Below are 17,064 nucleotides of genomic sequence, written 5' to 3' on the forward strand. Positions count from 1 at the left end.
TGTACTTGCATTGGAGACATTGCATTGGCTCTTCACTTGGATGAAGGGACTGGGTGAACACTGGTTCTAATCTTGGAGATGTCAGTTAAGGGTTGATTTTGAAGTCCTAAACTAATTTTTTTTTAAAGAGTAGATGGTGAATGAGTCCTTGCTGGAGGAATCCCAATTTCAAACTAACCTGGCTAATAGCAAATTTACATTTCTTCATACAAAAGACTGAATTTTGAATACAAGGCCACAGATAGTCAGTTGATTATTTAAAAGGAGATACTGCCCCTATTTTCCAAGTACAGATATGGAGAAAGATAAAGGAATTTGGATGAGAGCTATCAAGAAAATAATTGAGCATGTTCAAAGGGCTGAATGGCACACTTGCTCTTGCTTGCTTTAGCTGTCACTCCAAATGGGCTTGCTTTTCTATGAGCTTAGCTGGCAAAACTTGTTAAACCCATCCAGTTTTTTCTAACTAGTGCACACTGCAAGAGGTTCAGATTTTATAAACTGTTTAGCCCTCTTGAATTTCATTTACACTGTATTCCTCTGTCCATTATGACTGCTCTCCTGACAGAGCATTTGTGGATTGATCCTGTCTGAACAGATGTTCTTAAACATTCTGGTTCTTGAACACACTAGAAATGATGCAAGGAAGCATTCAATTGGGATAATTCTTGGGATTTGAGGGGATACAAAATACAGTAAGGAATGGGTTAAATTAAGTTTTGAAAATTAGTCTATTGCTTTAAATGGGCTTAAGACTGTTGGAAAGGAGATTAGTGTATGTGGGGTGAGATCAACCAGAGTTGGTTTTTGGGGGAAAAAGGCTTCCTGTTTCTCTTTTTTTAGACTTTTCACTTGACTGATAAGCTGCTGGAGCAGTTGGGTGGCTAACTTTTTTAAAATTTAAAAAAAATCAGTTTTACTGACCCCACAGTAACTCCAGAATGAGTGGTGTACACATTTATTACAACTGAACCATTCTGATTTAACATTACAATGGGGAACATGTAAAAGATATTAGTATTGCTATCTGAGTGGTCCAATTTTTAAAGGAGTCATCTGAAGAGCCTGCTTCTTTCTCCAACCAGACTGGGGGGTTTTGCACCCAACTTGAAGTTAGTTGAGACTTTACAAAATTAAACATGGAAAAAAATCTTCATGCTATGTAATTAAACTAAATGTTCATTGTATAATGAAGTATGAATTGCAAGTTAGTCTAATCATGTCATTGAGAAATTCATGGTTGATAATTGCCCTGTATTCTATTCTAGTGTTTGAGAGGTACACCAAGTACAGTAAACATGATGTTGACAAGGCCTTGGATCTTGAACTGAATGGTGACATAGAAAATGTTCTAATATCTTTAGGTATGTGAAATATTATCAACATTAATCTTCAGTTTATATTTAAATTCAAAATAGTGCAAAATTAAGATGGTGATACCTCATCTGTAGAGCAGGGTTGGTCAGTTGGTGCCCCTTAAGCATCACATGGTTCTTTTGAGATTGACACATTAGTTTTAGAGCAAATAGGTAGCATTGCTACTACAAATGCAAATGGTATGCTGCTAGTCTCTATGGAAGCCAGGTGCCAAAGTGGAATGGTGATCATGTTCCAAAGTATGAGTTAAACCTGCTGGTAATTGAACATAGTGAAAGCATAAAGTAACTTGTAGAGAACTTGGATAATATGTTTTGAATTTCAAAGACAATGGTTGGAAACAAAGCATTTTCTGTCACATTGCTATATTGGGTTTTAAAATCCATTACTTATCAGTGAGCATTGTAGTACCTGTTTGTTTTATTTAGTTTTTTCCTGTTGAAAGATTGGCCACCCCTGCAATAGAGGTTACTAAACATTGTTGCTGTACTACACAAATGCAGATAGATTTTCATCTGTCCTTATTCCATGGGTACTATGTAAATAGGGTCAGCTGCAGGCTACATTGGAAATGGTGGCCCTGGTAGTGGAAATTTAACTTTCCTTCCACACAATCTTGTGGCCATAGTGAATTTCATATTCCAATAGCTTTTTTAACACTTTAAAATTCCTTGTTAAGTATCTTGGTAAATTGACTTCAGATTTAAGTCCAAATGTTATTGTACATTAACAATGAAAGTGGCATGCTTGTCAGGGTGTCAATCTGCTCATAAATTCTGTTCTTTACACTTAATGTGCTTGTTTAAATTCAGCAAATGCCAAAACTATGGAATCTACAGAACTCATTGGAAACCAGTTTGAGATTCAGTCTTGTACAATTAAGAACCTGTGGTATCTTTGGGCTAGGTAGTGTTACAGTGCAACCAGTGTTCAGTTCCATTCACAATCTCTGATTCTGCATGCAGGCATGGACTGCTTCATTAAGACCTGGACAACATCCAGGCTTGGGCTGATAAGTGGCAAGTAACATTCATACCAGACAATGACCATCTCCAACAGTCTAACCACCTCCCTTGACATTCAGCAGCATTACCATTGCTGAATCCTCATCAACATCCCAGGGGTCACCATTGACCAGAAACTTAACTGGACCAGCCACAGATACTGTGGCTACAAGAGCAGGTCAGAGGCTGGGTATTCTGCAGCAAGTGACTCACCTCCTGACTCCCCAAAGCCTTTCCACTATCTACAAGGCACAAGTCAAGAGTGATGAATACTCTCTACTTGCCTGGATGAGTGCAGCTCCAACAACACTTGAGAAGCTTGACACCATCCAGGACAAAGCAGCCCCCTTGATTGGCACCCCATTCACTCCCTTCACCAGTGCAGTGGTTGCAGTGTGTACCATCAACAGGATGCACTGCAGCCAAGGCTGCTTTGACAGCACCTCACAAACCCATGACTTCTATCACCTACAAGGGCAGCAGGCACATGGGAACACCACCTGCATGTTTCTCTTTCTCTTCCCCCCCCCCCCCCCCCCCCCCGTCACACCATCCTGACTTGGAAATATATTGCTGTTCCTTCATCGCTGGGTCAAAATCCTGGAACTCCCTACCTAACAGCACTGGGAGAACCTTCTCCACATGGACTGCAGCGGTTCAAGAAGGCAGCTCACCACCTTCTCGAGGGCAATTAGGGATGGGTAATAAATGCTGGTCTTGCCAGTGACACCCACATCCCATGAACAAATTAAAAAAAAAACCCTTCTGAAAATAAGTGCTGAAATGTTTAATTTTGTTTCAAGGTGCATTCCCACAATGACTGCAGCAGTCCAATGAAATGGCTCACACATAGGAATGGGACCTTGCAAGCATCAACCAAGTGCAGAGAACAAAAAAAATGACAAGTTTATTGTCTGTACAAAGCCAAATTACTTTGCACAGATACTCTGTTGGACTGTAAATCTGGTGACAAAGCCTGGCTCACTCTGAAATGAAGTGTTGCTGGGCCCTGACTCTGGATTCAGGCTATATTTTACATGCTCTGCTGTTGGGGGAGAAGCTTGTCTAATTGAAATCAGTCTCCAAAGAAAACATTCCTGTGGTTTACTTTGCAGCCTTATGGAAAATATTTTAAACTGGCAGCAAATGAATAGCACATTTTTTCCACAACTGTTTGTGCTGCTATTCATGTGACCAGATGAGACTGTGAACTTTAAACTCTTGGAATAGCACTGGGTCCAAATATTTACCTTATTGCATGATGCAATGTGGCATAGTTGGTGGCAGTGACAAAGTTAATGTAGCTTCAACAGGCATCAAATAAAATTATGCAAAATGTTCTACCTAGTAGAGAACTTGGATAATATCCAGGTTTGTTCATTAAATTTATCCTATTTTAGCTTGTGCTGCAGTCTCCAGTTTTTTTTTCCCTTATCACATTAGTGGACTTGGGAACTCCATTGTACAAATACACCACTACTTCCCCCTGAAGGCTTACACTCCTGTAGCAGAATTCCTTGTGCCAACAAAAGAATTGAATACAGAATTAAGAAATTATATAGTAAATGCATGAATTTTCACTGACTTATCTCTTTGGCACAGTAAAATGCATAGGAAACAAACCAGCCTACTTTGCTGAGAAGCTGAATAATTCAATGAAGGTGAGTGTATTGTACATAATTTGGTTGGTTTAGAAGGAGATCCTGTTTGACCAATTGTGCTCTTGGTCCATCACTTCCTCAAACAAGTCCTGTTTTTAATCTAGACTTCCAGAAAGGCTGATGCATGAGCTTAAAGCAACAGTTGCTTCAAGCCTGGAGGTGAATATGGGATTGACAGAGTAAGCAATAGGTACTAGTTGTTGGAGTGGTCAGGCTGGGGAGGTTTTTTTATAACTAGCCTAGCAAGCCACTTCAAATGGTCAACTATGTAAAGTGGGACTTGTGGGTGGGGCTAACATTTCCATTAAAGACATATTAGTGAACCAATTTGTTTTTGACAATCCAATAGCTTTCACTGTCTTCATTTGCTTGTAGCAGCATATAAATCAGATTTATTGAATTCAGATTTTAAACTTGCTACCTTGTTTACTAGTCCAGTAACATAACCACTAGTACTGTTTTCTGTAAGAATTCATGAATATCAACAGCCAATTTCAGACTGCTCCTCCTTCAAATTAGCTGTTAGCCCCTGTTGTGTTCAATGAAACTTTCTAACTGAAACTATCCTTGCTGTTTCCAGTTATTTAGTTGTTGTGGGATTTGTTAATGAGCTAGCTTCAAACTTATCCATAAGCTGAGGTTGTAAATTTGCTTTGTTTCTTAACATACTGTAAAGTTAAATTATGCAACTGACTTTGAAACATATACCCTGCTTGAACCTCAAATCTTGCTATATCAAAGGATCATTAACTTTTGGTCAAAGGCTTGGATCATTTCATATTTACACCTTTTGGCCCACATGCAGAGAATGGATATAAAGGTTAAGTCTGTTACTACAACATATAGTGGAAGATAAAAGTTTGATCCAACCACTTTCAGCTGCTTCAGCAATGCCCTTTCCTCCATCATAAGGTCAGAAATGGGGATGTTCTCTGATGATTGCAGTGTTCAGTTCCATTTGCAACCCCTCAGATAATGAAGCAGTCTGTGCCCATGTGCAGCAGGACCTGGACAACATCCAGGCTTGGACTGATTAAGTGGCCAGTAACAGTCATGCCAGACAAGTGCCATGCAGTGACCATCTGTGTCTAACCACCTCCACTTGACATTCAAATGCCAAATCCCCCACCAACATCCAGGGGGTCACCATTGACCAGAAACTTGACTGGACAAGCCATATAAATACTATGGCTAAAAGAGCAGGTCAGAGGCTGGGTATTCTGCAGCAAGTGACTCACTACCTGACTCCCCAAAGCCTATTCACATCTACAAGGCACAAGTCAGGAGTGTGATGGAATTCACTCCACTTGCCTGGATGAGTGCAGCTCCAACAACACTCAGGGAGCTCGACACCATCCAGGACAAACCAGGCCGTTTGATTGGCACCCCATCCACCACCCTAAACATCACTCCCTTCAGCACCAGTGCACTGTAGCTGCAGTGTACAATCTACAGGATGCACTGCAGCAACTCGCCAAGGCTGCTTCAACAGCACCTCCCAAACCAGTGACCTGTACCACCTAGAAGGACAAGGGTAGCAGGCACAAGAACACCACCACCTGCATGTTCCCCCTCCAAGTCTCACACCATCCTGACTTGGAAATATGTCACTGGGTCAAAATCCTAGAACTCCCTACCTAACAGCACTAGGAGAACCTTCACCACAGACAGCAGCAGCTCACCACCTTCTCTAGGGCAATTAGGGATGGGCAATAAATGCTGGCCTTGCCAGTAATTCCCACATCCCATGAACAATCTTTTTTTTTTAAAACTACTACATTCCCAGTCTGACTCGTGCTGAGCAGATGACCTAGATGTCAGACTGGGAGGTTGTCAAATGGAGTTCTCACCAGGATGCTTTTGATTGTCCTGATCAATTGCATTGGTAGAAGTTGGAGTAGATTGCTTGGCCTCAGCTATGATTGAGGGCAGTGAAAAATATAGTTTAGGATCGTAATTATCAATGATACTACTTTGTATATTTAACAGGACTTTGGCACCAAAGATAAGATATTGATCAGAATTATGGTTTCCCGCTCTGAAGTGGATATGAAGGACATCAAAATAGAATACAAAGCTAAATATGGAAAAACCCTTTACAAAGCCATCCTGGTAAGATTGCCCTCATTAACTAGAGCTTAAGTCTGGTTCTGCTTTACAAAAGTAAAGGCAATTTTTATTGAGCATTCACTAATATCTTGAGGTTGAAACCTTTTCAATTTAATTTTTTCTCTAATGCTTAAGGTGTTGACTAGCTATAGTTCTACAGGTGTCATTACTTTAATACCTTACTTGAGGGCATTTTGAGTATTTTCAACAGCTATTCAGTTGAGTTATTTGATTTTGTACTATAGACATTCATAAATGCCAAGCAGGGTGTCACAGGGTAGCAAATTGGAACCAGTGCTAGTGGCATTTTTGGGTGAAGCAACTACAGTACCTCTACTCATCCTTTTATTATGCATAGATTAGTGACCAAACCTGCCTTCTATCTATAGTTTAGCTACTTCATATATATAACTGCCTGATCCATTGAGAAACCTTGAACATTCCTTTTCTTAATTTTTGAACATCCCATGAAAACAGGATGATTTCTGCATTGCTTTTTTTTGTACACTGATGCCTGTATATCAGCAATGACTGGCTGAGCTCTAATCCAAATCTAAAACTGTCTTGGAGCCTTGTATTTTAAAAAAATACATCCAATGAGGATTAGGCATTCTAAAGTCCCATATTATTCACTGAACATTGCAGTCCTTGAAGGACAGCAGTATTCAGTGAATAGACTGTACTATTGTCAAAGCAGAAGGCTGTTGAAGCATTAAAGTACAAAATAACTTTCATGGTATGTTAAATTTAATCTGACCATGAACTTGTATCTGGTAATTCACGTGGACAATTTTTTGGTAAACGCTTGTTTAGGTTACTTTAAATTAAGATGACTTAATAAAATATGGTTAATTTTCTAATGGAATACAATTTATTGCAACTGAAGAGTGCAACATCATTGCAGTTGAGTTGTCTAGCCTAATGTGTCAAACTTTGCATGAAATTGATTCTACAATGTTAGCCATGAATTCCATTACAGCAGATGTAACTCAGCTAACTATATAGTAAGCCTTTTTAAAATTCCATCTAATACTGACCATGCATGGGTTGCTCAAATCTTCAATATTGGAGGCATCTTACTCCTTAGGAGTAAGAAAACCCATGCAGTAAGTTTTCAAGGATAGTAGTTGTGGAATCAGTTGAAGTATGTTTCAAGGTTGAATACCATTGGCTAAGCTTGTTGAGGGGCATGGTAAGGTGAGCTTGATACAGGGGGAAAAAGTAGGCTTGTTGGGTCTAATGCCTCTTTTCCCCACCTTTTCAAAAAGCTTGTTTAAAATTTCAATTTCTTAACTGAACTTGCATTTACCTCTAGTTATATAGCCAAAATTAGTCATTTATTATATTTGTAATGAAGGCTTTTCTTGGACCACCTGTTTCTTCCATAGAGTTGAAATGAACATACAAGAAGCAATATCCAAAAAAATTTTGACTTGATCAGCTACTTTTTATGAATCTGGGCACCCTTGGAGAACAGCACAAGACCACTAAACTACTCTTGAGAAATTGAACATGGTTGAGACAAGAATAAAATCCCTCCATTTTCATAATCTTGCAGCATTGCCCTTCACCTGAACTGGCTTTTTGACAGCTATTTAATTAGTCCCACTCCCTGCTCTTTCCCCATAGCCTCCTAATTTTCTCCTAGTATTTATCCAGTTCCTGTTTGAAATGTACTAGTGAATCTGCTTCTAATACCCTTTCAGCCAGTGTTTTCCAGATCATAACCTGCTGTCCAAAAACATTTCTCCTAATCTCACCTGGCTCTTTAAATCTGTGTCCTTTGGTTACCAACCCTTCTGCCACTGGAAACAATGTCTCATTATTTACTCATCAAAATAATTCATGATTTTGAATGTCTCTTAAATCTCTGGTCAGGCAACATCTGCAGAGAGGAACACTTCAGGTTGATGCCTTTCATCAGAATCCATGACCAGAAACACATTAACCCTACCTTTCTCAACAGATGTTGTCTGACCTGCAGAAGTATCTAGCATTTTCAGATTTCCAGCATCTCTGGTGTATTGCTCTTTGTTTTCACCCCAGTCTGGGCTGGATTTGAAGCAAAGACCAATAAGTGCTGTATTTGGCCAGGCCCCTAACCTTGTCAATTCTTTAAATATGTAGAATATCATTAGCTGTAATACTGTTCCTTGGTCCATTTGAGAAAACAATCTTTTTAAAAAATGATTCAAACTTGATGCAGCCTGTATTCAAAAGCAAAATTCTTGTGTATTATGGCACCAACCTTAGTTTTTCTTGTCTTTCCACACAGGATGACACCAAGGGAGATTATGAGAAAATCCTGCTGGCTCTATGTGGAAGCAATGAGTGATTAACACATGCTGACCCAATGCATCTGTACTGTTCATTTGCAGTGAAATTGTAAAGATTAAAAATGCAATGATGCTAAATTTAAAGTAGTTGAGTCATGAAATTATTAGCAACAATGAATATCCAGTTCATACTTGTGCAAATAAAATGTTAATCTGAATTTCTGTTCACTGTCTTCCTGAAATGAAGTTAATCATGCTATTTCTATTGTCATAAACCAATTATAAAATTTTCATTCAGTACATAACTTAGTTACATAATTACTTTTAACATGGAATGTCCAAGGTGCTTCAGAGAAACTGAGCAGCAGATGAGTTTAGGGGAGCTGACTTAGTGTGGCTAAAGGATAGATTTTGGCAGGGGGATGGGGCTGGTGAGATTTAGGGAGCATGTCAGAGTAGGGCCCAAGATACCTGTAGGTGCTCTCAGTGGATGGAGGGGGACTGGACAAGGTATCAGATTGGAGACTAAAGCCTGGGCCATAGGTTGCAGAGTGGGGATTGGAGGATTTGATTTTGAATTTCCAGATTGGAGTCAATGGGACATTGGAAAGGATGTGGTGGAGGGGATGGGAAATAGGATTTAATTACAAATTGTAAATATCAAAACTTTAGATGGGAGCTTGAAGCTTTCAAGGAGAGCTTTGTAAAATTGAGTTTGATAACTGAAGTATAGATTTGGGTTTCAGTGGGAGGGAAGTAAGGGCTAAAATGGAAGATGAGTTGAAGTAACTTGCTTTGATGGGATGAGATTTCAAGCTCACCTGAGGCTATGCACCATCTGATTCAGTCTGAGTGAGCAGCAAGTAAGGGAATTAGGGTTGACTTGAGTAGAGTTCTTTTGGTTCCAACCAAAACAGGATGGTTATAATATTGCTAACGAGTTTGGATGTCACAACTTTTTCAAACTTGATGCAATGAGCAATCCTATGAAGTCAAGGGTGATGGCAAGATGTAGAATTAGGATCAACACCAACCTGCTATGTTTACAGATCATACTGGAGTCTAAAGGATAGGGTGACTGAACATCTTGAATTTTCAGTTAATCAGAGAGCCAGCATGGATTTGTGAAAGGTAGGTTGTGCCTGACAAACCTGATTGAATTCTTTGAAGAGGTGACTAAAGTAGTGGACAGGGGACTGTCAATGGATGTTATTTATATGGACTTCCAGAAGGCATTTGATAAGGTCCCACATGAGACTTAGCTAAGAAAGAAGCCCATGGAATTGTGGGGAAAGTAAGAACTTGATTAGGAAGTTGGCTGAGCAAAAGGCAACAGAGTAGGGATAATGGGTAGGTACTCACATTGGCAGGATGTCCCTAGTGGAGTCCCACAGGGATCTGTCTTGGGGCCTCAATTATTCACTTTATTAATGACTTAAATGAAGGCATAAAAGTCTCATCTAAGTTTGCCAATGACACAAAGATTGGTGGCATTGTAAGCAGTGTAGATGAAAACATAGAATTACAAAGCAATATTGATAGATTAGGTGAATGAATTCCATTTGACACAGTTTTGCCCAATGTAGACATGAGGTCATCCACTTTGGATCAAAAAAGATAGAACAGGATACTTTCTAAATGGTAGTTAAAAACAGTGGATGCCCAAAGGGACCTAGGGGTACAGGTGCATACTTCATTGAAGTGTCATGAACAGGTGCAGAAAATAATCAATAAGGCTAATGGAATGCTGCCCTTTATATCTAGAGTACAAGGGGATAGAAGTTATGCTGCAGCTATACAAACCCTGGTTAGACCGCACCTGGAGTACTGTGAGCAGTTCTGGGCACTGCACCTTTGGAAGGACATATTGGCTTTGGAGGGAGTGCAGCGTAGGTTTACTAGAATGATACCTGGACTTCGAGGGTTAAGTTACGAGGGGAGATTACACAAAATGGGATTGTATTCTCGAGTTTCGAAGGTTAAGGGGTAATCTGATCGAAGTTTATAAGATATTAAGGGGAACAGAGGGTGGATAGAGAAACTATTTCTGCAGGTTGGGGATTGTGGGAGTAGGGGGCACAGTCTAAAAATTGGAGCCAGACCTTTCAGGAGTGAGATTAGAAAACATTTCTACACACAAAGGGTGGTAGAAGTTTGGAACTCTTCTGTAAACAGCAATTGATACTAGCTCAATTGCTAAATTTAAATGAGATCACTTTTTGGCAACCAAAGGTATTAAGGGATATGGGCCAAAGGCAGGTATATGGAGTTAGATCACAGATCAGCCATGATCTTATCAAATGGCAGAGTAGGCACGAGGGGCTAAATGGCCTACTCCTGTTCCTATCGTTTTTGTTTTATTCATTCTTGGGATATGGGCATCACTAGCAAGGCCAGTATTTATTGCCCATCTCATTCACCGAGGGTGATGGTGAGCCACCTTGAAGTGCTGCAGTCCATGTGAAGGTACACTAGCAATGCTGTTAAGTTCCAGGATTTTGACTAAGAATGATGACCTAAGTCAGGATGGTGTGTAACTTGGAGGTGGTGGTCCCATGTACCTGCTACCCTTTCCCACCTGCATGGTGGGAGATCACAGGTTTGGGAGGTACTGTCCAATAAACCTTGGTGAGTTGCAGGAGTGCATCCTGTAGATAGTACATACAGCAGCCACAGTACACTAGGAGTGGCTGTTTAAGGTGGTGACTGGGCTTCCAATCAAGCAGACTGCTTTGTCCTGGATGGTGGCAAGCTTGTGGTGTTGTAGCTGTGCACATCCAGGGTGTTGCAACTGCACCCATTCAGGCAAGTGGAGAGTATTCTATCACGCCTGACTTGTGCCTTGTAGGTGGTGGGAAAGGCTTTGGGAGTCCAGAAGTGAGCTCATCACAGAATACCCAGCCTCTGTCATGCTCTGGTGGGCATGACCTTTATGTGACTGGTCAAGTTAAGCTTCTGGTCAATGGTGACCAGGATGATGGTGGGGGATTCAGATGATATTGAATGTCAAGGTTTGGTGGTTAAACTTTCTCTTGTTGCTTCCCATCTCCAACATGTTCAACAATTGGAGTGGGCTGAGGAAAGGGCCTTGATGCTCTATGGATGACTGCAAATCATTACAGGAAATATAATGGGGTCAACTGAGAACAGTAACAGATGAACAATCAGCCAGTGGTGGGGGATGGAGTCAAACTTCAAGGAAAGATTCTTATAGAACTTAAAAGGATTAAACAGGCTGAACCATTTTGAAGAGTTAACATACATCTGTAGCTAATGTCAATAGTTGTTTCAAGTATTTATTTGATTGAAGTTTAGTGCATTTCAAAAATCTAAGATGTATTATCCTGATTTCCTACCCAGAACAATACTAAGCCAGTCAGACAATTTGCTTCTACACTTGGGCTAGGAGGTTTGGGGGGGTGGCTTCTGTTGGAAAATGTGACTAGATGGAGGATGAGAATGTGTTGCCACTTCAAATATATCTCATTCCTGTTATTGGATATGCTTCCACCACCCTTTCAGGCAGTACATTCAGATCATAACTTGCTGCATAATATTTTTTTCTCATTACCTTAAATCTGTCCTCTTGGTTACTGACCCTTCTATCATTGGCAACCATTTCTCTTTATTTACTCTATCTAAACCTTCATGATTTTGATCACCTATCACATCTCCTCATTCTCTGTTCTAAGGAGAATAACCTCAGTTTCTCTGGTCTCCCCACATAACTGAAGACTTTCATCCCTGGTATCATTCTAGTAAATCTCCTCAGCACCCTCCAAGACTTTGACATCCTTCCTAAAGTGTGGTGCCCAGAATTGGACATAATACTCCAGCTGAGGCCTAACCAGTGATTTTTTTTTAGTATATATAAAAGTTTAGTCAAGCTTCCTTGCTTTTGTATTCTGCCTTATTCATAAAGTCAAGGATCCCCTATGTTTTTAACAGCCATCCCAAGCATTCCTGCCACCTTCAAAGACTTGTGTATGTGCACCTCCTGTAAAATTGATCATTTTAATTTATGCCTCCTCATTCTTCCTACCAATGAATCACTTCACATGTCCATTAAATTTCATCTGCATTGCCTCTCATCAACCCTCTCCATTCCTTCAAAGAACCCAAACAAGTTAGTAAAACACTATTTGCCTTAACAAATCTGTGCTGACTTTCATTTATTAACCAATATTTTTCCAATGCCAATTAGTTTTGTCCCAGATTATTTTGTTTCCCCACCACTCAGGCTGACTGCCCCTCCTGCTTTGAACTGGGGTGTAACATTTGCAATGTACCAGAGGACTGGGGGATTGTAAATATTACACCCCTGTTCAAAGCAGGAGGTGGAGATGCCGGTGATGGACTGGGGTGGACAAATGTAAGGAATCTTACAACACCAGGTTATAGTCCAACAGTTTTATTTGAAAATCACAAGCTTTCGGAGCTTACCTCCTTAGTCAGGTGAGTCAGGAATTTACTTACAAACACAAGATTGACAAACATCCAAAATCCAAGGGAGGGTTTAAACTAATTTGGTAGGGGGGATAGGCACCAGGATGGAACATTAGTGAGGGCTGAGAGGGACAAATAGAGTAAGGAAGAATTTAGAAATGGGGATTGGACAGGGGCAAATGCAAGGCAGACTAAGATGAGTGAATGCATATGCATAAATGCATGTAGTGTACAGCTACAACACTGGCATCCACCCGACAATGTGGAAAATTGCCCAGGTATGTCCTGTCCACAAAAAGCAGGACAAATCCAATCCGGCCAATTACCGCCCCATCAGTCTACTCTCAATCATCAGCAAAGTGATGGAAGGTGTCGTCGACAGTGCTATCAAGCGGCACTTACTCACCAATAACCTGCTCACCGATGCTCAGTTTGGGTTCTGCCAGGACCACTCTGCTCCAGACCTCATTACAGCCTTGGTCCAAACATGGACAAAAGAGCTGAATTCCAGAGGTGAGGTGAGAGTGACTGCCCTTGACATCAAGGCAGCATTTGACCGAGTGTGGCACCAAGGAGCCCTAGTAAAATTGAAGTCAATGGGAATCGGGGAAAACTCTCCAGTGGCTGGAGTCATACCTAGCACAAAGGAAGATGGTAGTGGTTGTTGGAGGCCAAGCATCTCAGCCCCAGGGCATTGCTGCAGGAGTTCCTCAGGGCAGTGTCCTAGGCCCAACCATCTTCAGCTGCTTCATCAATGACCTTCCCTCCATCATAAGGTCAGAAATGGGGTTGTTCGCTGATGACTGCACAGTGTTCAGTTCCATTCGCAACCCCTCAGATAATGAAGCAGTCCGTGCCCGCATGCAGCAAGACCTGGACAACATCCAGGCTTGGGCTGATAAGTGGCAAGTAACATTCGCGCCAGATAAGTGCCAGGCAATGACCATCTCCAACAAGAGAGAGTCTAACCACCTCCCCTTGACATTCAACGGCATTACCATCGCCGAATCCCCCACCATCAACATCCTGGGGGTCACCATTGACCAGAAACTTAACTGGACCAGCCATATAAATACTGTGGCTACGAGAGCAGGTCAGAGGCTGGGTATTCTGCGGCGAGTGACTCACCTCCTGACTCCCCAAAGCCTTTCCACCATCTACAAGGCACAAGTCAGGAGTGTGATGGAATACTCTCCACTTGCCTGGATGAGTGCAGCTCCAACAACACTCAAGAAGCTTGACACCATCCAAGATAAAGTAGACCGCTTGATTGGCACCCCATTCACCACCCTAAACATTCACTCCCTTCACCACCGGTGCACTGTGGCTGCAGTGTGTACCATCCACAGGATGCACTGCAGCAACTCGCCAAGGCTTCTTCGACAGCACCTCCCAAACCCGCGACCTCTACCACCTAGAAGGACAAGGGCAGCAGGCGCATGGGAACAACACCACCTGCACGTTCCCCTCCAAGTCACACACCATCCCGACTTGGAAATATATCGCCGTTCCTTCATTGTCGCTGGGTCAAAATCCTGGAACTCCCTTCCTAACAGCACTGTGGGAGAACCGTCACCACACGGACTGCAGCGGTTCAAGAAGGCGGCTCACCACCACCTTCTCGAGGGCAATTAGGGATGGGCAATAAATGCCGGCCTTGCCAGCGACGCCCACATCCCGTGAACGAATAAAAAAAAAAGACAGACTGGTGAAATGGGTAGACACAAGGCAGATGAAATTTAACAAGTGTGAAGTGATACATTTTGGTAGGAAGAATGAGAGGCAATATAAACAAAATGGTACAATTTTAAAGCAGGTTCAGGAACAGAGAGGCCTGGGAATACACAAATTTTTGAAGGTAGCAGGACAATTTGAGAAGGCTATTAAAAAAGCATATGGGATCCTGGGCTTTATTAATACAGTATAAAAGCAAGGAAGTTATGCTAAACCTTAATAAAACACTGGTTAGGCCTCAGCTGGAGTATTGTGTTCAATTCTGGGCACCATACTTTAGGAAGGATGTCAAGGCCTTAGAGAGGGTGCAGAAGAGATTGACAAGAATGGTACCAGGGATGAAAGACTTCAGTTACGTGGAGAGATTAGAGAAACTGGGGTTGTACTCCTTAGAGCAGAGAAGGTTAAGGGGAGATTTGATAGAGTAAATAAGGAGAATCTGTTTCCAGTGGCAGAAGGGTCAGTAACCAGAGGACACAGATTTAAGGTGATTGGCAAAAGAGCCAGAGGTGACTTGAGGAAACATTTTTTTACGCAGTGAGTTGTAACGATTTGGAATGCACTGCCTGAAAGGGTGGTGGAAGCAGAATCAATAGTAACTTTCAAAATTGAATTGGATAAATAATTGAAGGGAAAAAAATTAGAGAGCTATGGGGAAAGAGTAGTGGAGTGGGACTAATTGGATAGCTCTTTCAAAGAGCAGGCACGATAGGCCGAATGGCCTCCTCCTGTGCCATACCTACTATGATACTCAACCCCTAGTGCTTTTCTTAACAGAAGGTTTTCTCACTATTACCCCTCCGAGGTGCTTCCCCCAGTGGCTTCAGCATAGCTGGTGGAAGGCTGCTTTTCCTCATATGGGGACCCTTGAGAAGATCGTGGCCGGCAACTCCTGGATGCTCGAGAGGGCCTGGCTGCAGACTGCTGAGCTTTGGCTTCTGCCGGAGCAGCATGGACCAGCTGGCTTTCTAGCATTGTACTTAGTATTGGCTGAAGGGGAACTGAGTGAGCAAACATGTGCCACTCCCACGGGGCTGGGTCTCATTACTTCCACTGACCTGCAGGAGCGTAGATTACAGAAGATGAGTGATTTCTTGAAAGCCCCTACCCACTTACTCCACCAATCTGTCCAAAATGGATGTCTACTTCTCAACAATAACTTGCATTTATATAGTGCCTTTAACTTAGTAAGATGTCCTAAGGTGTTTCACACAAGCATAATCAGACAAAATTTGACACCTAGCCATATAGAGATATTAGGACAGGTGACCAAAAGCTCGGTCAAAGAGGTAGGTTTTGAGGAATGAATTAAAGGGGGAGATGCCGGTGATGGACTGGGGTGGACGAAGGAGAAAGCCTCCGAAAGCTTGTGATTTTCAAATAAAACTGTTGGACTATAACCTGGTGTTGTAAGATTCCTTACATTTAAAGGGGGAGAGGTAGAGAGGGAATGCCAATGCTTAGGGCTTCGACAGCTGAAGGGACGCCGCCAATGATGGAGCGATTAAAATCTTCAAAGCAGATGTAGCCTATCCAAGGAAGATGTCTGTCTATCCAAAGCACAGCACACTCCCTGCCTGAGTAACGCTATATGCGAAAATCGACCCTAGTGTCCACACTGAACCCATAGTGCGATGTCAGTTAACAAAACTTTCATTGGCTTCAATATTGGGGATGTTTCGTAAAGACTTGTGGCCTGAGGTGAAAACTGACGATTGGGATACTTTGTTCTCATAACCTCCTGTCCCCGAGAAAGGGTTGGATGTACCGCTTATCCCTGCAGTTACTGTACCAGTTGTGACCTGAAGGGGGGGAGAGCTGGTAAGTGGAGTAAAACAATTAATTCAAAAAAGGCCTGAAGGGGATCTAAAGAACAGGGCGGGTAAACGCGACACGGTCGGGTCGAATGGCCTGTTTCCCTGTTGTAACTTTCTCTGTATAAAATATTCCAAAATCTCCAGGAGCATTCTGCCAGTAAAAGCTTTCACTTCCCAGCTTGCAGATGCCGCCTTTCTGTTACTCAAAGGCTCGGTTTGTTGACTCATAAACGCGCGTCAGTTTAACTGGCAGGTGGACGACTATAGAAATATGAGCGTGAAAGTGTGGCCTGCATCCCAAGAGGTAAAGAAACGCGCGGTTTGTGAACGTCTCCTCCCTGTGTCCCTTGTCCTGGTGTGTGTGTGTGTGAGTGTGTGGGGAGTCCAGGCGCTCTCTGCCGAGTACTGTCCCAATGTTACAATGTCCCAATCTTCCTTCTCATTGTCCCCGGACGTTCTACGATTGTCCATTTTCAGCGCGCGTTCCAGTGACTGAGAGGAGCCGGCGTTCCCGTTTATTTTGTTAATGGAACTACACTTAAGGATGAAATAAAACCAAACTCGTACAGAGCAACTTCACCACCCCCCCGTCCGAGTCCTTGAACAAGTTAGTACGGGCGGAGCATTATTGTATATTTCA

General features: G+C 42.0%; 2 protein-coding genes across 3 annotated transcripts in view; both read left to right on the forward strand.

Moving 5' to 3' along the window:
• The window catches only part of anxa1a (annexin A1a), a 28,884-nt gene extending 20,313 nt beyond the window's left edge, over positions 1-8,571 (forward strand). The window contains exons 10-13 of the mRNA XM_067983076.1: positions 1,269-1,364; positions 3,984-4,042; positions 6,032-6,154; positions 8,427-8,571. Coding sequence (XP_067839177.1) covers positions 1,269-1,364; positions 3,984-4,042; positions 6,032-6,154; positions 8,427-8,486 — 338 coding nt within the window. The 3' untranslated portion in view covers positions 8,487-8,571. The remainder of the gene's footprint in view (positions 1-1,268; positions 1,365-3,983; positions 4,043-6,031; positions 6,155-8,426) is intronic.
• Positions 8,572-16,472: 7,901 nt separating this feature from the next.
• Positions 16,473-17,064, forward strand: part of mfsd3 (major facilitator superfamily domain containing 3) — a 98,850-nt gene continuing 98,258 nt past the window's right edge. Inside the window, exon 1 of one of the 2 annotated variants that reach the window (XM_067983078.1) lies at positions 16,473-16,728. The gene's annotated coding sequence lies outside the window, so the exon portion shown is untranslated. Of the gene's footprint in view, positions 16,729-16,875; positions 17,032-17,064 lie in introns of those variants that run through there. The other variant, XM_067983077.1, reaches the window with a different exon arrangement.

Source organism: Heptranchias perlo, chromosome 4 (assembly GCF_035084215.1).
Source record: "Heptranchias perlo isolate sHepPer1 chromosome 4, sHepPer1.hap1, whole genome shotgun sequence".
In the NCBI taxonomy this organism is placed as follows: domain Eukaryota; kingdom Metazoa; phylum Chordata; class Chondrichthyes; order Hexanchiformes; family Hexanchidae; genus Heptranchias; species Heptranchias perlo.